General features: G+C 49.5%; 2 protein-coding genes across 3 annotated transcripts in view; one reads left to right on the plus strand and one right to left on the minus strand.

The window, feature by feature from the left end:
- RTN4IP1 (reticulon 4 interacting protein 1) overlaps nt 1–10094 on the minus strand; it is a 22221-nt gene extending 12127 nt beyond the window's left edge. Inside the window, exons 1-6 of one of the 2 annotated variants that reach the window (XM_064170228.1) lie at nt 9907–10094; nt 7278–7429; nt 5453–5521; nt 5101–5225; nt 2155–2203; nt 1077–1213 (exon numbers count right to left, since the gene is read on the minus strand). In XM_064170228.1, the coding sequence (XP_064026298.1) occupies nt 1077–1213; nt 2155–2203; nt 5101–5225; nt 5453–5521; nt 7278–7403 (506 nt within the window). In that variant the 5' untranslated portion in view covers nt 7404–7429; nt 9907–10094. Of the gene's footprint in view, nt 1–1076; nt 1214–2154; nt 2204–5100; nt 5226–5452; nt 5522–7277; nt 7430–9035; nt 9323–9906 lie in introns of those variants that run through there. The other variant, XM_064170227.1, reaches the window with a different exon arrangement.
- Nucleotides 9432–20692, plus strand: QRSL1 (glutaminyl-tRNA amidotransferase subunit QRSL1). The gene is made up of 11 exons (XM_064170225.1): nt 9432–9567; nt 9806–9965; nt 10890–10988; nt 13217–13313; nt 14978–15154; nt 16582–16757; nt 16873–16985; nt 17549–17741; nt 18140–18257; nt 19050–19255; nt 20282–20692. The coding sequence occupies exons 1-11, from the start codon at nt 9544–9546 to the stop codon at nt 20491–20493; spliced, it is 1575 nt and encodes a 524-aa protein (XP_064026295.1). The 5' UTR covers nt 9432–9543; the 3' UTR covers nt 20494–20692.
- Nucleotides 20693–20978: the final 286 nt, after the last annotated feature.

Genomic DNA, 20978 nt, shown 5'->3' on the forward strand with positions numbered 1-20978 from the left:
GTTCATCCAGTCCAACCTAGCACCCAGCCCTGGCCAATCAACTAAATGCCCCAGCCAGGCTTTGCTTCAGCACCTCCAGGCACAGCGACTCCACCACCTCCCTGGGCAGCCCATTCCAATGCCAATCACTCTCTCTGACAACAACTTCCTCCTAACATCCAGCCTAGACCTGCCCTGGCACAACTTGAGACTGTGTCCCCTTGTTCTGTTGCTGCTTGCCTGGCAGAAGAGACCAACCCCACCTGGCTATAGCCTCCATTATTCAGGTAGCTGTAGACAGCAATGAGCTCTGCCCTGAGCCTCCTCTGCTGCAGGCTGCACACCCCCAGCTCCCTCAGCCTCTCCTCACAGGGATCTGCTCCAGGTCCCTCCCCAGCCTTGCTGCCCTTCTCCAAACACCTTCCAGTACCTCAGCATCTCTCTTGAATTGAGGAGCCCAGAACTGGACACAGCACTCAGGGTGTGGCCTGAGCAGTGCTGAGCATAGGGGCAGAAGAACTTCCCTTGTCCTGCTGGCCACACTGCTCCTGAGCCAGGACAGGATGCCATTGGCTCTGCTGCCCACCTGGGCACTGCTGCCTCAGCTTCAGCTACTCTCTACCAGTACCCCCAGCTCCCTCTCTGCCTGGCTGCTCTCAGCCACTCTGTCCCCAGCCTGTAGTGCTGCTTGGGGTTGTTGTGGCCAAAGTGTAGAACCCTGCACTTGGCCCTGTTAAATCTCATTGTTCATCCCTCTAGCAGATCACTTTTACAATTTATTAACCTCACACAGGATTCCTCAGACTTATTTTAACTTATTCATGCTTTGTGAATGCTCCAAGTCTTGACTGAGAGCTGACAGAACCATTCAAATCAGTGTCATGGAGGAGAAGCAAGTGAAGCTGAGCTTGCCTCCACAAGCCCAATTAACCAGCTTAGGCTTACAATGAAATCTGGGCTTGGGACACTCACTGCATTCAAATTTGCTTTACAAAGTAATGCTTTACAAATGGTGGGGAGGGAGGAACACCAAATAAAAGGATTTCTGATAGACTGGAGTCAAGCAATCAAGGTCTGACAGCAACACAGACACCTACAAGGGCAAGGTTTTCAGCTGCTCTTCCAGATTCCCAGCTTTGTAATCAACCACATCATCTGCTCCAAGCTTCTTCATCAGTGTGCTGGCATCCTGAGAACAAACTGCTGTCACATGAGCACCCCAGGCCTTCACTAGCTAAAAACAAGAAGAGAAGAAAAATCCAGAGTTTAAACTTCAGTGAACTGCTGAGAACAGCTTAAACAGCTCACTCTATTTATGGAACAAACCAGCACTTTAGCAGAGAGCAGGGAGATTCACAGATGGATAGAATGGTTTAGGTTGGAAGGGACCTTAAAGATCATCCAGTTCCAACTCCTCTGCCTGAGATACCTCCTGCTAGCCTAGCTTGCTCACAGCCTTATCCAACCTGGTCATGAACTCCTCCAGGGAGGAGGCATCTACAATCTCCCTGAACAACCTGCTCCTGCACCTCCCCACCCTCACTGTCAAGGATTTCTTCCTAACATCAGGATACCTTGTCACAGATGCCAAACAGTGGGTGGGATTTATCACTATTTAAGGCGGTCTTGAGGAGAGAGGAGTTGGTGTGGAGGAATGAGAATGGGTTTTTAATGCTATTTACAGATATCAGGGATAAATGGCAGCAGGGCAAAGGCAGCCAAGGGAATGTGATGTAAGTGACTGCTTTACGTACACTGCACATCAAAGCCTGCTGCCTCTCTCACCATTTGAAACCTACAACAGCTACAGCAGGTGACACCTTCTCCATCAGGTTTTCTACCCACACACCAAGTCCTTTTCTTATTCATCTTTCAATCAGCTCTGCTCCACAATGAAAAGAAGCCTCAGATTTTGAGTCACACAAACGGGAGCTTTCCTGTGACCAGACTGAAATGCAGTCTCTCACAGCTCCTTTCTTTAGAGTCCCTCCTTTCTATTTTAAACTAATGCAACAGCACAAATGGAAAGCAATACACCTGAAAGCAGCTCACATTGATCAGATGGATCAGTACCTTGCCATTTCACTACTCCTCCCCTCAATTCCTTTCCACTGATACTTTTTTTTCACACTGAACAGTTTGGAGATGCATCCTGGGCATGCTGGGGTTTATTACCTGGACAGCAAATGTGCCAACTCCTCCTGAAGCTCCTAATATTAATACTCTGTAAGAGAAGAATACATGAAATACATTAAATCTACAGTTTCTAAGTATTCTAATGCTCTGTCTACATTTAGCCTGTATCCTGGGCTAAACTGGAGCAGCTGCACCATCAAATGATCCCTCTCCAGCAGGGAAGAGAGATCAGGAAAAGCAGCAGAGAGCTGTGGGTTGAAATGAAAATGGATTTAATTAAGCTAACACCAATGCCAATATAAATATATCAAGTTATACTCAGCCCAGTGACTGGAAAGCAGCCCTCAGGAACAGGCAGATCCCGAGCTGGAGACTCCCTCCCCTCAGCAAACTTTCCCTTTCATTCTGGTTGTGATGCAGATGGCCTGGGCCACAGCTGTAGCCATCTCCAGTCAGCTGTCCAGCCTGCCTAAGAGCTGCTGCTGGCCTGCAGCCCCCAGCTGGGCTGGGACTGTGTCCCAGCAAAACCAGGCCATGCTTCCTGTACATTTCTGACACCAAATAATCTCAAGCAAAAGGCTGCATTTGTTGTCCAGTGTTAATGGTTGACTCCTCAGCAGGCAATAAAGTGCCTGAACTCTGCTGATGCTGCTTGCTGTGCCAACAGCATTACCTCAGCACAGCCAAAGGGACTTCCACATCTGTGCATGCCACTAACTGCAGGCAGTAGCATTTCTCATTCCCAAAGCCTGTCCCTCTTCTCACTGTCCCAAACAGAACTGTTTAGTTTGGGAAAACAATTAGTTAAGAGACTTCCACTCTCCCAGATTCCACTGCTGGGGTCCCCTGAAGAGAAAAAAGATCCAATTCACCAACATTTGACACAAACTGACAGAGAAAAAGTAGGTCAGTATCACACTATTGAGGGAGACTGAGAGCTTGAGAATTTCTTTTCCCATGTTACAGAACATTTATCTAAGACAAAGGCCTTCCACTATCTGAAGGGGGCTACAAAAAATGCTGGGGAAGGACTTTTTAGTCTATCAGGGAGTGACAGGACTAGGGGGAATGGAGCAATGCTGGAGATGGGGAGATTCAGCCTGGATGTGAGGAGGAAGCTGTTGAGCATGAGAGTGGTGAGAGCCTGGAATGGGCTGCCCAGGGAGGTGGTTCAGGCCCTGTCCCTGGAGATGTCTAAGGCCAGGCTGGATGAGTCTCTGGCCAGCCTGATCTAGGGTAGAGTGTCCCTGCCTATAGCAGGGGGGTTGGAACTGGCTGATCCTTGTGGACCTTCCCAACCCTGACTGATTCTATGATTCTATGAAATACAATGAAGAAGCCTCACCATAAGCAAGTTTAACTTCTATTAAACTAAGCTCTCTACCCTTTTCTTTAGAAAAAAGGTCATGGTTTCCAGCTCAGCAAGACCTATGACTGCCACATTGTGCAGAAGGACAGACAGACAGGAGGGTGCAAGAATCTGGTACCAAATCCTCAGTGAGAGTTGATCTGACCTGAAGACACCACCCTCAGCTCCATAAAAACAAATGCCAGCTTAGCAGTGTGAGCACCTCATTGCCAGCCAGCTGCTCACAGGTCCCACCTGGCTACTCCATTCAGCAACTTCAGGCAGTGAACTAGTAAGAAAGCCTTCAAGTCATGAACAGTGCTTGGACTCTGGAGCCATTTGCTGATTCTAGGGCAAAAGGAAGATCCAAGATGAAGTCCTGGCATAGGACTGGGGGACATCCTGTTTCTCAGAACAATCTGCTTCTCTTCAGCAGCTGGTGAAGTCCCTGCTCTAAACCTGACGGTGCTGGATGGTGAAGGAAATTGCTTTTCACAGTGCAAAATTCTGCCACACAATCTGGAGTCTCAGTTTACACAAATTCTTTGAAGTAACCAAAGAGACTTGGCTTTGGTCACAGTATCCACTTTGAAATGCTTCCTCTTTTGTAACAGATCAGATTCCAGTCCCTCCTCTTTCACTGATCCAAGCTACAGAATTCAGATTAAGAATCTGCAAGCACAATGCCTGCAGCTTTCAAATCTGCCAAAAATGACTTATCCTCAGAGCCAGGCTGCTGACAACAGATGCCTGAAGTAACATTCTTATTTAGATCTTATTACACTTGAAAAGGCTCAAGGATGCTACACTCCAGATACTGGGTTAAGCTCATCTTCATCCCTACAAAAGGACAGTCACAATAAATCCTTTCAGAAAAACCTTGTCAAACTGCCTTCCCAGGTTTGCTTCTTGCTTGAAGGGCATTTCTTCCACTGCAAATGCTGGAGAAAGCTGTGGCTTAAAAAGGGCAGTTTGCTCCAGGATTTAGGTAACATTTTCCATTTAGGGGAGCTGCTTGGCTAGGGCTTCTTTTTATCTTCCCCTTTGAGATCCTTCAGGCAGATACACCTTCCAGATCTAGTTCATTCCTATGCTACATGGATTGTTATCTACAAAACCTCCCAACTAGTCAAGCTTTCTCCATGTGTTGTGACATCAAGAAAGCACTTCAGAGGCAATCCCCATCAAAAGAAGGACACAGAGATGTTGGAGTGAGCCCAGAGGAGGGCTGGAGCACCTCTGCTCTGACAATAGGCTGAGGGAGCTGGGGGTGTTCAGCTTAAAGAGAAAGCTCCAGTGTCTTCCAGTACCTGGATGGGGCACTTAGTGCCATGGTCTAGTTGACTGGCTAGGGCTGGGTGCTAGGTTGGACTGGATGAACTTGGAGGTCTCTTCCAACCTGCTTGATTCTATGATTCTACCTGTAGGGATCCTACAGGAAAGCTGGAGAGGGACTTTTCATAAGGGTGTCTAGACAGGACAAAGGGGAATGGCCTGAAGCTGAGGGAGAGCAGGGTCAGGCTGGATCTTAGGAAGAAGTTTTTCACTACAAGGGTGGTGAGGCTGCCACTGCTTAGAAGCAGCTCATCAGCATAAAAGCAAAACACTAAGCTTTAGCACCAGACCTGTTTCCTTACCTTTTCCCACCACAATTACTTTGGTTCAGTCCTCCAACTTGCTTCACCGCAGACCACGCTGTCAGGCCTACGTAAGGTAAGGAGGCAGCTTCTATGTGGCTGAGACACTTAGGCTTAAAAGACACCTGAAAGAAAATCAGCCATGTCTAAGCTGTGTGACACTGAGACCCTTCAGCAAGCTTCCCTGCACTGTGGATTGTGCCTTCCACACTTACACCTATCTTCATAACCAGCTGGAGCCTAAATCAGTCTGAGAAGTAAGCTAGTCAGCTCCCTAGAGAGCAAAGGGAAACACAAAGCCAGGCTCTGCAGCTTTGGGGGTTTGCCTCTCACCACATTTCTGAAGGTTTACCTCGTTTCCACTGGCTACCACAAACTCTGACAGAGTGCCCTGCTTCCAGGGAGGAACGGCTGCCCACACCTAAAACCAAACAGAGAACAACCATCAGTGGCTGTGGCTTTGCACATGATGGTACAATGAGATACAAAAGTTGCCTTTGGGATTGGTTTGGGGTTTTTTCCCCTATTTGCAGAATGTTTTCACTATTGCTTATCAGAAAACAGTTTTAGCTCCTTGCCAGACTGCAGAGCTGTGCAAAAAAATGTACCAGGCTATGCAGAATCATAGAATCAAGCAGGTTGGAAGAGAGCTCCAAGCTCAGCCAGTACAACCTAGCACCCAGTCACAGCAAATCAACCAGACCATGGCACTAAGTGCCCCAGCCAGGCTTGGCTTCAACACGTCCAGCCACGGTGACTCCACCACCTCCCTGGGCAGCCCATTCCAATGCCAATCACTCTCTCTGGCAACAACTTCCTAACAACATCCAGCCTAGACCTCCCCTGCCACAGCTTGAGACTGTGTCCCCTTGTTCTGTTGCTGCTTGCCTGGCAGCAGAGCCCAACCCCACCTGGCTACAGCCTCCCTTCAGGTAGCTGTAGACAGCAATGAGGTCTGCCCTGAGCCTCCTCTGCTGCAGGCTGCACACCCCCAGCTCCCTCAGCCTCTCCTCACAGGGCTGTGCTCCAGGCCCCTCCCCAGCCTTGCTGCCCTTCTCTGGACACCTTCCAGCACCTCAACATCTCTCTTGAACTGAGGAGCCCAGAACCGGGCACAAGATACAATTTTTTTAAATCCTCAAACTCATTCTATGCCCAGATTGGAGGGGATGGGGCCAGAGGGAAGGATCAGAATTTGCTGTGCTAAAATTGGGGAAACATGGAAGCCAATGGCATCCTGGGCTGGCTCAGGAGCAGTGTGGACAGCAGGACAATGGAGGTTCTTCTGCCCCTGTGCTCAGCACTGCTCAGGCCACACCTGGAGTGCTGTGTCCAGTTCTGGGCTCCTCAATTCAAGAGAGATGTTGAGGTACTGAATGTGTCCAGAAGAGGGTGACAAAGCTGGTGAGGGGCCTGGAGCACAGCCCTGTGAGGAGAGGATGAGGGAGCTGGGGGTGTGCAGCTCTTCTGCCAGGCAACCAGCAACAGAACCAGGAGATACAGCCTCAAGGTGTGCCAGAGGGGGTCTAGGCTGGATGTTGTTAGGAAGTTGTTGTCAGAGAGAGTGATTGGCATTGGAATGGGCTGCCCAGGGAGGTGGTGGAGTCACCGTGCCTGGAGGTGTTGAAGCCAAGCCTGGCTGGGGCACTTAGTGCCATGGTCTGGCTGATTTGCTGTGGCTGGGTGCTAGGTTGTACTGGCTGAGCTTGGAGGTCTCTTCCAAGCTGCTTGATTCTCTGATTCTAAGCACCTGGTGAAGGTGAAAGCAAATAATATTCACGTGGGGATTCACAAAGTGGCCCTCAGGTTATGCCACAGCCCTCATCCTTATTAAATTACTAAAGAAAAAGAAAGCCAACTAATCCTCTCCTGCTGGGATTCCATCTTCAGTCAAAAATGAAGCATCTCCAGAAATAAAACAAACTCCTCTCTTGCCAGCACTGAAATGCACCAAATAAACAAACAAACAGAAGGTAAATTAAACTGCAGAACCAAACCTGGCAAAGATCATCAGACAAAAAATGGTAAGGGGAAAAAGCATTCTTGGGACTTACTTTCTCCATCAGGGGACACCAACCTGGAAAGAACTTTCTGAGAGAGGGCAAGAAAAGATGAACAACTCACAGTACATTTCAACTCTGCATTCTAGAAAGAGAGAAAGAGATTGGTGCTACCACCTCATCTCCAGGTTTGAAGTAAGACACATTGAGTCCACATTCCATAATAACACCAGAGACATCTCGACCAAGTGTGAGTGGAAATTCACCCTCTGTGCTCTTCAGTTTCAGGGGATCTCGCTTCATGTTTAGGGCGGCAGCACCGTAACCACCTGCAACACATCAGACCAAGCAGGACATAACACAGTGAGCTTTCATTTACCAACTGGACCATTCCAACTAGAAAGCACTGCCTGTGCCTCATTTCTGCTACCAATTCAGCATGTTCTTCACCACAAGGGTGGTGAGACCCTGGAATGGGTTGCCCACAGTCAAAGCCCCACCACTGGGGGTGTTTAAGGCCAGGCTGGATGAGGCTCTAGACCCATGGCAGGGGGTTGGAACTGGATGGACCTTGTGGTCCCTTCCAACCCTGACTAATTCTATGCAAGAACTCTGCATTACTTTGTACTTTTAGAGATCTGACAAAGGAAGAGCGTGTTTCATTCTGGATCATTTGTCCATGAGGTGACTTTCCACTCTAAACCAATTTACATGTGTCTAACACTGTCAGAGCTGTTAAGTCCACTGGAAATGCTCCATTTCCTAACAGCAGTATCATCATAGAATGGCTTAGGTTGGAAGGGAAAGTACCTTAGAAATCATCTCCTCCAACCTTCCTGCCATACTGAAAAGAAATAGCACAGAAGGAGGCACCTCAAAGCAGCAGGAAAATGTGGTTGCTTCCAAGACATTCACACTGACTCAGAACACCAGCAGCAGCCCCATAGCTCCAGTGAGACGTTCAACAGGACCCCTCAGGTGTCTCCTGACCAAACTCACTCCTATACATGGAGGATTTTTCTGAATTAGGAGAGACCCCAGAGACAAATTCCAGCTGTGTTGGCAGGCTTCCTGCAGAGGTCTCTGCAGGCACTACTGAATCTGAATCGATGTGCAAGATCACTTCTCAACATCCACTGCCACAGCTGCCTTCTTGTGTTTCAAACCCTGAACCCTCAGGTAAAACAGAACGAATCTGCTTAAACACGTTGGTCACTGAAAGACACAGACCACCCGGGTAAGGTGACAGCAGGTGCCCAAATGCACCCTCCCTGGGGGTGCCCAAGGCCAGGTTGGAGTAGATCTTGAGCAACCTGGTCCAGTAGAAGGTGTCCCTGCCCATGACAGGGGGGCTGGAACTGGATGATCTTTAAGATGCTTTCCAACCCGAACCATTCTATGCCAGCTCAGGAGGAGCGAGCATGGCAACAGCGTGGTTTGGATTAGGTCACCCATGCCACCTTTGCCCTCGCTCCAACCTTCAGCCCCCTCTACCACAAAGGCAGGAAAATGCAGCACCCCCGAGGGGGAGACAGCGCTGCTCGGAGGGGCTGATCGCCAGCAGCTGCTGGGGATGGGGCAGGCGGCCGCGAAATAAACCCCGCCGTGGTCATGCTAACAAAAGGAAACCGAGCTGTGAGCTGCAAGCCTGTGGAGGACAGCAATGAGCCTGCCCCACACACCCTTCTCTTCAGAAAGGCAATGGCTTTTTGTGCCCCTCTTCTTCTCTGGAAGTGATTTTTCCCCCCAGTTACTGAGAGAGGCTCAAGGCAAGAGGTGCTCTAGAGCAGCCCTCTCAGCACTGCCCGGGCAGGCCGGTGCCGGTGCCGGTGCCCGCAAGGCTCTGGAGGCTGGGGGCCAGGGGGCAGCCGCGCTCCAAGCACACCCCCTGCAGTCACGCCGGCCTGGCCCCGGCCGCTCGGCCTCGCCACTTACTTCTCATGCTAAGATCGATGGGGTTCAGGCTCGCAGCGTGAACCTTAATGATGACCTCGTTCGGGAGGTGTATGATGGGGAACAGCATGTCCCTGGTGAAGCGCAGCACGTCGTTGCGGCCGTACCGGTCTATGACCCAGGAGGGCATGGAGGACCGCGACGGCGGAGAGGCGCGGAGGCCGCGGACCGGCGGCTGCCCGACCCCGCGCAGCGCTCCGCAGAGCGCCCGCCCGCTCGCCGCCCCCCGCCACAGCATGGCCCGGGGAGCCGGGGCCCCGCGGGACGGGGCCGGGACGCGCTGCCCGCTGCGCTGCTCGCCGCCGCAGCCCGGCCTGAGCCCTGCCTCGCCTCCGCCGCAGCGGGGCCAATGGGCGGCCGCCTTCTTGGCGGCCCTGCCAATGGTGCCGCTCGGTCTTGGGCCGGGATGGCGGCGCTCGGCTGCCGCGCCGAGAGCAGGGTGGCTGCGGGCCGGCGGGCGTGAAGCGGCGGCAGCGGGCAGCCGATCGCCATGCTGCGAGCTTCTCTCCGCCAGGTGAGTAGCGCGGCGCCCCCGCTGCGAGCCGCCGCAGCCCGGCGGGCTCTTAACGAGGCAGAACCGAGCGGCCCCGCCGCGATGTCCGCGCTGCCGGCAGCCCGCGGCGGGGCCGCGGCTGAGGGGAGCTGCTTGTGGGCACTTCGCTGAAGTGGCCCCGGGGCAGTCACACTTTATGCCTTCAGCGCCCCGAAGCGGGGTCTGACACCTGGCTGTGAGAGGGACGTTGCGCTTTCAGGTCTCGGCAGCCTTGCGGGAAGGACAAATCGCTCCGACGGAGCTCTGCCAGCGGTGCCTTTCCCTCATCAGAAGCACCAAGTTCCTTAACGCCTACATTACCGTCACGGAAGAAACCGCTCTGAAGCAGGCAGAAGAATCAGAGGCAAGATTCAGGAGAGGTAACGTTTGCTCGTAATCGGTGTTAGCCTTTAAAAGCTGCCGCGGAGGAGCTGCCTGCTAAACGAAAAGCCTTCTGAAAGCAGGTGTACGCTCTGCTCGTTCGATGGCTGGGGGCTGCGGCTTGCTGCTGTGGGTGCATGCTTCGGTAACATCTTCAGTTCAAAAACACGAAGCAAAACCTGGACCAAGCGAGGCGCTGCAGAATGAAATAGCTCGGTGTTGCCTGAAGAGCGCTGCTGCTGCTGCTGGTTGCCTCTTCTTTCCCTCAGCAGTTCGGTTTTCGTCGGTAGCTAACAGCTACCAGAAGCATGAAGGTGGAGTGGGTTTTTTGCAGGCCTGTTGGCAAGGGTAGGCAAAGACTCGGCACAGCTGTCAGGTGTATAGTCAAAGCAGCTTTTGTTACTGCAGTGGTTAGTTGATGAGCAGATCGGCATTCTGCCCTCTTACTTGTAGCATTTAAAAGCTGACCATCATCCACGTTTTCCTTTGCGTTTTCTCAAAGGCAAAAAAGGGAAATTTTCACCCAGTTGGGATGGGTTTTTTTTTCCCTTCCCCAGAAGGGACCTCTGAAGCTCATCCAGTCCAGCCCCCCTGCCAGAGCAGGATCACCTAGGGCAGATCACACATGAACACATCGGGCCAGGCCTTGAAAGTCTCCAGAGACTGAGACTCCACCGCCTTTCTGGGCAGCCTGTTCCAGCTCTGCCACACTCAAAGTAAAGCACTTCCTTCTCTTGTCCAGTGCTATGGTTAGAATGCAATGTGGTCCATGCAAACGCAACTGACAGCTATCAGATGCTAAGTGGATAGCATTCTTGCTTCCCCCAGACACTCAGATGTGTGATGAGTGGTGATTGGTAGAGTTGTGTATGTGGAGCACACTGCTTTCATTGCTCTTGTCTTTGCCGTCATTCCCAACGCAGGTCAGCCCCTGGGTGTGTTAGATGGAATTCCTGTTGCAGTAAAAGACAACTTCAATACAGCTGGCATTGAAACAACATGTGCATCCAACATGCTAAAAGGTACAGTAGAGCTTTTAAAGTCAAAGCAGATCTCAGGGCAGAGCTCTTGCTCTTCTCTGTAGAGGTTTTATGGAGTGGAGGCTTCTGGAAACCTGAACTATTTTCAAAATAGGAGCTGAACTCATTTGAGGAGGTGTTTCATTTCTTCTGGCAGTACAGATGCATCTTTTTTTGTGTAGAAACAGTATCTTCATACAGTTCCATGCTTTTAACAACAACACAATGTTTAGTGTAGCCTGTGTACTAAACCAGAACGGTTCGAGAGTTTGCATTTTGCTTCGGGTTACTTTTAGGTCTCCAGGAGAGCAGTCAGCACTGTTCTAGTACAGTTTGCCTTGCAAAATCCAAACCAGTCTTTTGTTGTTGTTGTTCTGTTGATAATTGTTGACTTAAGTAGTTTCTTTTCTCATGGCTGTAGAAAGAGTATTCCTGTAACAGACACACATTCTATATTGCTGTCTCCATTTGTTGAGATTTCCTGAGCTCATTGTTTCCATTAGCTTGCCATGAACATTTTCAAGGTGTCAGAACCTTTTCATAGTAAAAGCAAAAGAAGAAAACATTTCACAGAATTACAGAATGGCTTAGGTTGGAAGGGACCTCAGAGATCATCTCCTTCAACCTCCCTGCCATGGGCAGGAACACCTCTTAATTAGACCTCATCAATAACACCTCTTGGTTAGCCAAGACCTCATCCAACCTGGCCTTAAACACCCTCAGGGAGGAGACATCCACAAGCACCCTGGGAAGCCCATTCCGGAGTCTCATCAGTTGCAGGGAGGAGACATCCACAATCACTCTGGGAAGCCGGTTCCAGAGTCTCACCAGCTGAAGAACTTCTTCCTAACATCCAGTCTAAACCTCCTCTCCTTCAGCTTCAAACCATTCCCACATGTCCCATTGCTAGGCACCCACATAAAAAGTCCCTTTTCATACTTGTTTTATTCTAAACAAAGTAAAACTGAAGTTCTGTGGAAGACAGCTCTACTAAGTTAGCAGAAGCCTATTCTGATGCTGGTGGTCAACAGTCAAAGAAAGAAAGAATGACTTTGTCATTTTAAAAAGTCTTCTATTGCCTGAGCTGCTTCCCCTTCAAGCACATTCCCAGACCTGTTGTGATTGATTGCAATGTAGTATGTCCAGTTCTGGGCCCTTCAATTTAAGAATGATATTGAGGTGCTGGAAGGTGTCGAGAGAAGGGCAGCAAGGCTGGGGAGGGGCCTGGAGCATAGCCCTGTGAGGAGAGGCTGAGGGAGCTGGGGGTGTGCAGCCTGCAGCAGAGGAGGCTCAGGGCAGAGCTCATTGCTCTCTACAACTACCTGAAGGGAGGCTGTAGCCAGGTGGGGTTGGGCTCTTCTGCCAGGCAACCAGCAACAGAACAAGGGGACACAGCCTCAAGCTGTGCCAGGAGAGGTTTAGGCTGGACATTAGGAAGAAATTCTTCACAGAAAGAGTGATTGGCATTGGAATGAGCTGCCCAGGGAGGTGGTGGAGTCCCCATCCCTGGAGGTGTTTAAGAGGAAGCTGGATGAGGCACTTAGTGCCATGGGTTAGTTAATGAGAAGGGTTAGGTGATAGGTTGGACTTCATGATCCTAGAGGTCTTTTCCAGCCTGGTTAATTCTGTGATTCTGTGAATGTCTGAGAGCATTAGGAGGGATATTGTCCCTATTCCCACTGAGGTTGGAGTAGCCCCTTCCAAAATTCACATAAGATCCTGGGTGCTTCCTAGGATCTCATGGAAGTGTCATGGTTCTCATCCTAGTTTATACAAGGGCTAAGTGTTCAAGCCTGTGTAGGCAGGTTACTATTTCAGCTTGTGGTTAACCATCTGCTCCTTTACCTCATGGCAGTGGGAGATAGTTCAAGGTAGTTTTGTGTAAAGAGCTGTTTCTCTTTTGTTATTTTAGACAGCTCCTGCAAATTGGCTACCCTTATGGTAACATCTATATATGAAGTCTTAGCTCCACACTCAAGTAATGTATAATCCAGAGGTACTGGCTTGTGAGCTGTGGAGAAAAACAAAACCACCATTACCAACAAAGCAGCATTTGGTTTACTTCTGCTGCATTTTGGAAACTACTCCTCTTATCTTGAAGCAAAATTTTGGCACTGTGAACTGAGGATTCTTATGCAGAAATGCTGCCAAGTTGGAAGTGTTCAGAGTTGCTACTTGTACAAATCAGCTGTATCTCACCAATCACTCTTAACTGTTCTGATTGTTTGCAGGTTATATTTCTCCTTACAATGCTACAGTAGTTCAGAAATTACTGGATCAGGGAGCTGTGCTTGTAGGAAAAACAAACCTAGACGAATTTGCAATGGGGTGAGTGATGTTTATGGTTTTCATTGTGTGATTGTACATTAAATAGAATGCACACCATCTGCTCTGATCTACCTGCAGTCTTTAACTCCTCTTGCTGTTGAGGTTAGACAATAAGGAACACTTAATCCTGAAGAGTGTAAAGAGTTGCATGGATTTTTCTCTGAGCACTTACAGAGTTGTGTAAATTACTTAAGTGCTGGGGCTTATGCAAATAGTCTTTGTCTGTAACTGGGTTTGATGGGGAAGGAGCCTTTGCAGAAGGACCAAGCAGACTTCTTCCAGATCCAGCAGTGTTAGCATTGGTTATGACACCAGTTAATTGCTGCATTTTCCTTTCCCCTTACTGGTGGGTTTTGCCCCTAGCTGATTATCATGCCCTCCTCGGCAGCCACTGGAGTGCTTTGTATGAGTACTCCTTGATGTGCTGCAGACAGGATAATCTAGAGCAGCACTTTGAATGCCCAGGCTGATGATGGGCAGTTTCTTCTTGTCAGGAGCACGTTGGGGAGTGCTCTCACAAATTGATTCTCCAGCAAATCAGGGAAGGCAGCCAAGATACAGCAGGGAACAGTGTGGAGCTACTATGGATAAAAATCTCTATTACCACAACTGCTGGGTCTGAAAGGAGTATCTGAGACTTTAGTTACCAGTGAGAGACAATAAGTATTGTGGTTTGGGGTTATTTTACCTGAACCAAAACCAGAGGCTTGGCTGGGGAAGTTCACACGGATAGGGTAGAAACACTTTGTGTTGTTTGCCTGGATGAAGTCATTTCTGTGTCAGAGAGACCCTTCAGAAGAAGAGCTAGGATAAAACACAGAATAAAACAGATTATGTATTGCAGCTGGTCTAAGCTCATTATTAATGCACAGAATTCTCCTAAAAAGGCTTATCCCACCACTGGCCTCATCCCTCTGTGTTTGTATGGTCTCTTATGCTACCACCAACACAGCTGCACCCTGAGCTTGAGCGGGGAGCAGGTGAAACTGAAGGAATGTCTCAGTAAGGTTTGTTTTCACCTACTGTGTTAACTGCCCGCTCTATCTGATGGTTTAGCTAATGACACAGACACCCAGGAGTCGGGGAGCACGGGGTGGAGGTTGTGAGGAAGGAGGAAAGTACCTCCCAGCCCCACTTCTGGTGGCTGCTCACACTTGGCTGACCACAAGCCGACTGAAACGTTTCTGAGAAGCCAGCCCGGTGCTCTGAACCAACAAACTGTGGCCTCAGGAGAGGGCTACAGCGTGAGTAATCATGTCTGTCTTACAGAGAAGTGCCTCTTCCTCCTACTGCTTTTCAAAACCCCCAACTCCAGCAGTTTGATTTTCCACAAGACTTTTGCAAATGCAGGGCTAGGAAAGCCCAGGAGCTTTTTTTTTGAAGCACTTGTGCAGCCTTACTGTTACACGTCTTAAATCAGTTTCATGCTGCTGTGGTTACAGTGTTTTCAGTGGTATTAACAGAAGTTAGATATGTCTGTGTCAGAAAGGGAGGAAGATCTACAGACTGGACAGTTGTGTGTAATACTGAAGTTAGTTACACAAGGATTGAAGTCCTTTTGTGTTGTAGCTGAGTTTTCTAGGATGAAGAGATCTGGGATAAAGAAGGAATGCAATATGGATGCAATTTGTCATCATCTCTATTTGTTCTGTCTTCTTTTCTAGATCTGGGAGTACAGATGGGGTATTTGGACCAGTCAGAAACCCCTGGAGTTATTCAAGGCAGTACAAGGAAAAATCTGCCCCCAAATCCCATTCTGAGGACAAAGAGTCCAAGTGGGTAATAGCAGGAGGGAGCTCAGGAGGCAGTGCAGCTGCTGTGTCATCCTTCACCTGTTTTGCGTAAGAGGCCTTTTGGGATAGCTTTTGATTAAATGTCTCAAACCACTCTGCAGGGTTCTAGTTTTATGCTATTCTGGGTTTATAATTTTCTAACCTGCTTTGAAATGGGAGAGTTGTTTGCACTGGCATAAGGGAGTTTATTTCAGCACCCCTAGCTGGTGTTTGTGATGTGTCACGAAGCCAAGCAGGTGGATTTAAGCTTTACTCCTTTTGAGTGTTGTTCAGCATGACATAAAATGATAATGGCAGTTAAGGAGTGACAGATTTACTGTTATTCCCCACATACTGTGGTAAAACTAACATGAGGTTAGTGCACAAGTACAAGATGAAAATGTAATCCCAGCAGATGAGGAGATCCCTTAACATGCAACAGTGTAATAATCTTCACAGGCTCACAGGATGTTAGGGGCTGGAAGGGACCCAAGGAGATCATTAGGTCCAACCCCCCTGCCAGGGCAGGGCAATACTATCTAACAGATCAGATCACAGAGGAAGACATCCAGACAGGCCTTGACAGTCTCCAGAGAAGGAAACCACACAACCTCTCTGGGGAGCCTGTGCCAGTGCTCTGTGACCCTTACAGTAAAGAAGTTCCCCCTTGTGTTGAGCTGGAACCTCCTGTGCTGCAACTTACACCCACTGCTCCCTGTCCTATCAGAGGGAGCACGTGAGAAGAGCCTGTCCCCCTGCTCCTGGCCAGCCTTCAGATACTTATAAACATGACACCAAGCTAGGAGCAAATGTGGATCTGTTGGAGGGTAGGAAAGCCCTGTAGCGAGACTTTGACAGGTTGGATGGGGGGGCAGAGGCCAATGGGATGAGATTGAACAAGGCCAAGTGCAGGGTTCTACACTTTGGCCACAACAATCCCAAGCAGCACTACAGGCTGGGGACAAGAGTGGCTGAGAGCAGCCAGGAAGAAAGGGACCTGGGGCTGCTGGTAGAGAGGAGCTGAAGATGAGCCAGCAGTGGGGCCAGGAAAGCCAATGGGATCCTGGCCTGACTCAGGAGCAATGTGGCCTGCAGGACAAGGAAGGTTCTTCTGCCCCTGCGCTCAGCACTGCTCAGGACACACCTTGGGTGCTGTGTCCAGTTTTGGGCTCCCTCAATTCAAGAGAGATGTTGAGATACTGGAGACAGAAGGTGGTATTCCAAGGACCTAAATTGTACCTATCTAGCTCTGGATTGTAGAGAGGACTGGGCTCAGCTAGTGGCTAATTCAAAAGCCCTAAGAAAAATCAGAGAACAGATAAAAAACCAGAACAGAAGAATAAGAGCAAACACAGGGAGCAGACTGAAACTTAGGCTGGGTGATTGTAATCTAGAAGAACTCAGAGGTTTTTAAGTCCTTGGGTCTGAAACCCTACATATTTCTTATGCAGCACTGTTGTGGTTTGTCACTAATGCTGATCCTTTTGAAACCATAGAGCTCTAGGGTCAGACACGGGAGGATCCACCCGAAACCCTGCTGCTCACTGCGGTGTAGTGGGGTTAAAGCCAACATATGGACTGATCTCTCGCCATGGTCTCATTCCTCTAGTGAACTCCATGGATGTGCCAGGAATCCTAACGAGATGTGTGGATGATGCAGCAGTTGTCTTAGGTACTGCTGCTCCACCTGTCTTTATGTGCAGCACTTCTTGTGGTGACAGCACTGTCCCAGGGTGGATGGAATGCTGGCTGCTCACTGTGTGTTCTCTCCCTCTGTCCTATTTCAGGGTCGCTTGCTGGACACGATCCTAAAGACTCTACCACTGTTCAGGACAACTTCCAGCCATTTGAACTACCCAATCTGCCTGATGTCAGCAAGCTCACAATAGGAATCCCAAAGGTAACATTTAAATCACAGAGTCATAGAATTGTTTGAGTTGGAAAAGCTCTCTAAGATCATCCAGTCTATCCTCCCAGCACCACCATTAAATCATGTCCCAAAGTGCCATGTGCACCCCTTATACTCAGCACTGGTCAGGCCACAGCCTGAATGCTGCATCCAGTTCTGGGCTCCTCCATTCAAGAGAGATGTTGACATACTGGAAGGTGTCCAGAAAAAGGCAAAGAAGCTGGTGAGGGACCTGGAGCAGATCCCTGTGAGGAGAGGCTGAGGGAGCTGGGGGTGTGCAGCCTGCAGAAGAGGAGGCTCAGGGCAGAGCTCATTGCTGTCTACAACTACCTGAAGGGGAAGCTGTAGCCAGGTGGGGTTGGGCTCTTCTGCCAGGCACCCAGCCACAGAACAAGGGGACACAGTCTCAAGCTGTGCCAGGGGAGGTCTAGGCTGGATGTTAGGAGGAAGTTGTTGGCAGAGAGAGTGATTGGCATTGGAATGGGCTGCATTTGGGTTGCTATTAGAAGTAATCCAGTATGTCAAATCCCTCCCCTTCTCTTTTTCCCTCCAAGGAATATCATGCCCCAGGGCTCTCTAGTGAAACTCTGTCTCTCTGGTCAAAGGCTGCTGACCTCTTCAAGAACGCAGGTGCTAAAGTCATTGAAGTGAGTCTACCACACACTCGTTACTCCATTGTCTGCTATCATGTGCTGTGCACAGCAGAAGTGGCATCAAATATGGCCAGATTTGATGGGCTGGAATATGGTAAGGCCTTTGAGAGAACTTTTTGTCTGACAACAAGAATGTTGCTGGGTTGCCATTAAAAATGACTGTTTTTAAGAGCTGTCTTCTTCGTGACTGAATGTTTGGTATTGGTTTTTTCCAAGGTGGAATAAAGTGAAAATCTATCCATAGAAAAGTTGGTCCTGCTTTTCACTTCTAGTCTTCTAGGAGTCTGGCTTTAAAACCTGTTTAATGTTGCCATAATAAACCAGGAATGTGCTTTGATGGTTTCCCCTCCCCGCAGACTGCAACAAACAGTGACCTATTGTACACTACCCTGTCTAGTAGTGCATTGTAAATGTAAAACATTTCCTTATGTTGGTAAATCTTAAGGATTACAACAAGTATTAATTCCCAAATTGCCTTTTTTTTCCTTCCAGGACACCGTTCTGACACGACCAAGTCCACAGAAAGCCTGTACGCTGCCACGCGCCGAGAGGGCTTCAATGCTGTTGTCAGGGGAAGAATCCTCTCAGGGAACTATTTCTTGTTGAAACAGTAAGCACAGGATCTTAAAACTCTGCTTTGCCAGCTGGACAGGGTCTTGAGCAAACGGGGATTAATTGTTCATCACAATGGAAAATAAACTCTCCTCCTGCTGCCAGCCACTTGTCACACAATCACAGAATGTTAGGCATTGGAGTGGACTCCGAAAGGTCATCCAGCCCAGCCCCCTGCCAGAGCAGGGGCGCCCAGGGCAGGTAACACTGACCTTGCAGGGCTGGGTCAAAGGTTGGACTGGGTGATCTCTTCCAACCAGGAGGGATAGGGATGTGCTGGAAGGTGTCCAGAAAGGGACCACGAGGATGATCAGAAGGCTGGAGCTGCTCTGCTGTGAACCCCAACTGAGAGAGTTGGGGCTGTTCAGTCTGGAGAGGAGAAGGCTCCCAGGTGACCTTATTGTGGCCTCTCAGTATCTTAAGAGGGCTACAAGAAAGCTGGGGAAGGACTTCTTAAACTGTCAGGTAGTGATAGGACTGGGGGGAATGGAACAAAGCTAGGAAGGAGTAGATTCAGGAATTTAGGAAGAAGTTCTTCAGCATGAGAGTGGCGAGAGCCTGGAACTGGTCGCCCAGGGAGATGGTGGAAGCCTCATCCCTGGGGGTGTTTAAGGCCAGGCTGGGTGAGGCTCTGGCCAGCCTGATCTAGTGTGAGGTGTCCCTGCCCATGGCAGGGGAGTTGGAACTGGCTGCTCCTTGTGGCCCCTTCCAACGCTGCCTAATTCTATGATTCTGTATGCTGGGACTCTTGGAGCTGCTGTCTGGCCCTCACGTCCCCACTTCCCTGCAGGAACTACGAGCGTTACTTTGTGAAGGCGCAGCAGGTGAGGCGGCTCATTGCCCACGACTTCAGGAAGGTCTTTGGGAGTGGTGTGGATGTCCTGCTCACCCCCACCACCCTGACTGATGCAGCACCCTACACGGAGTTCATCAAGGAGGACAACAGGACCCGCAGTGCACAAGATGACATCCTAACACAGGCTGCAAACATGGCTGGTGAGTAGGGGCAGCCATTCAGCTAGCATTCCCTCTGCCTAGCTGTTTCTCATCTCTGTTCCCTTCAGCCATTTAACCTCTTCTTTAGACTGACAGTATTTCACCTCCTGTATTTTAACTCTTAAAATGATAGCCAGGCATAGAGGATAGTTTAGTTATGAAATTATTTAAAGTCATACAATCAATCAGGTTGGAAGAGACCTCCAAGCTCAGCCAGTCCAACCTAGCACCCAGTCCTGGCCAATCAACCAGACCATGGCACTAAGTGCCCCAGCCAGGCTTTGCTTCAGCACCTCCAGGGACAGCAACTCCACCACCTCCCTGGGCAGCCCATTCCAATGCCACTCACACTTCCTCCTAATATCCAGCCTAGACCTCCCCTGGCACAACTTAGGACTGTGTCCCCTCCTTCTGTTGCTGGCTGCTTGGCAGCAGAGACCAACCCTGCCTGGCTGCAGCCTCCCTTCAGGTAGCTGCAGACAGCAATGAGCTCTGCCCTGAGCCTCCTCTTCTGCAGGCTGCACTCCCCCAGCTCCCTCAGCCTCTCCTCACAGAGCTGTGCTCCAGGCCCCTCACCAGCTTTGTCCCCCTATTCTGGACACCTTCCAGTACCTCAACATCTCTCTTGAATTGAGGAGCCCAGAACTGGACACAGCACTCAAGGTGTGGCCTGAGCAGTGCTGAGTATAGAGGCAGAAGAACCTCCCTTGTCCTGCTGGCCAGGATGTGAAACTAGACTTTAAAGTAAGGCAAGATGTGTCCATTCCAGTTTCAGAAGACCAAGCATCTCTTAGGAAAGCTGATCCTCTTCTCAGAGGATGCTAACTCCTGCCACTAATTAATTTCTCATGGTCATCAATTAGCATCTTTAGTTCACTGACTGAATTTTAACTCATCTTTTTACTCTACCTGGCTTTTTTTTTTTTTTGTGGTTCACTTAGAGCTGTTACCAAAATGACTCCAACTGGATTTATTTAATAGTAAGTCTTTGCACATGTATCTGTTTGTGGTTTTTTTTTCTCTCAGGACTGCCGGCTGTAAGTGTTCCTGCAGCTCTTTCAGAGAGAGGCTTACCAGTGGGGCTTCAGTTCATTGGCCGTTCATTCCAGGAGAAGCAGCTCCTCACTGTAGCCAAGTGGTTTGAAAAACAAGTGGAATTCCCCATGATCCAGCTAGAAGAAGTGAAGAGGCACGACCATGGTGTCTTGCAGCACCAGAAATCTGCCTCTTTTTCATAGCACAGGACTTGCTAGTCAGCTAAGGCAGGAAAGCTGTGGAGGAGATGGTCTGACAGTGTACTCCTGCAGTTCTGGGGTTTTTCTGTGGTTGAAATCATCCATTTGAGAAGCCCTAATGCAGGGTGCAACTCTGACAGCTTGTTACTCTGTAGTTATGGCAAAGTCAATCACTAAATAAACCCCTCTGTGTTTTGCAGAACTGTTTCTGATTGGTACTAAAAGCATTAAGCTGAACTTGTGTCTCTTGTCCACATGAAGCAGCTTTTTGCCACCTCCACTGTGCTTGAAGTGTCTGGCCCAGTAAAGAGCTAGCCTAATTTGTTTTTCAGAGTAGGGCTCTGGTTCCAAGCTCCAGCATCCTCTGGTGAGCATTCAGTGCTAGGTTAGCTGTTGGGCTTGATGATCTTAAAGGTCTCTTCTACCCAAAGCAATTTGGTGACTCTGTGGTGCTCTTTCTGCCTTCCCCTATCTAATGCTGGAATTTC

The sequence above is a fragment of the Pogoniulus pusillus genome, chromosome 33, assembly GCF_015220805.1.
Source record: "Pogoniulus pusillus isolate bPogPus1 chromosome 33, bPogPus1.pri, whole genome shotgun sequence".
NCBI lineage: Eukaryota > Metazoa > Chordata > Aves > Piciformes > Lybiidae > Pogoniulus > Pogoniulus pusillus.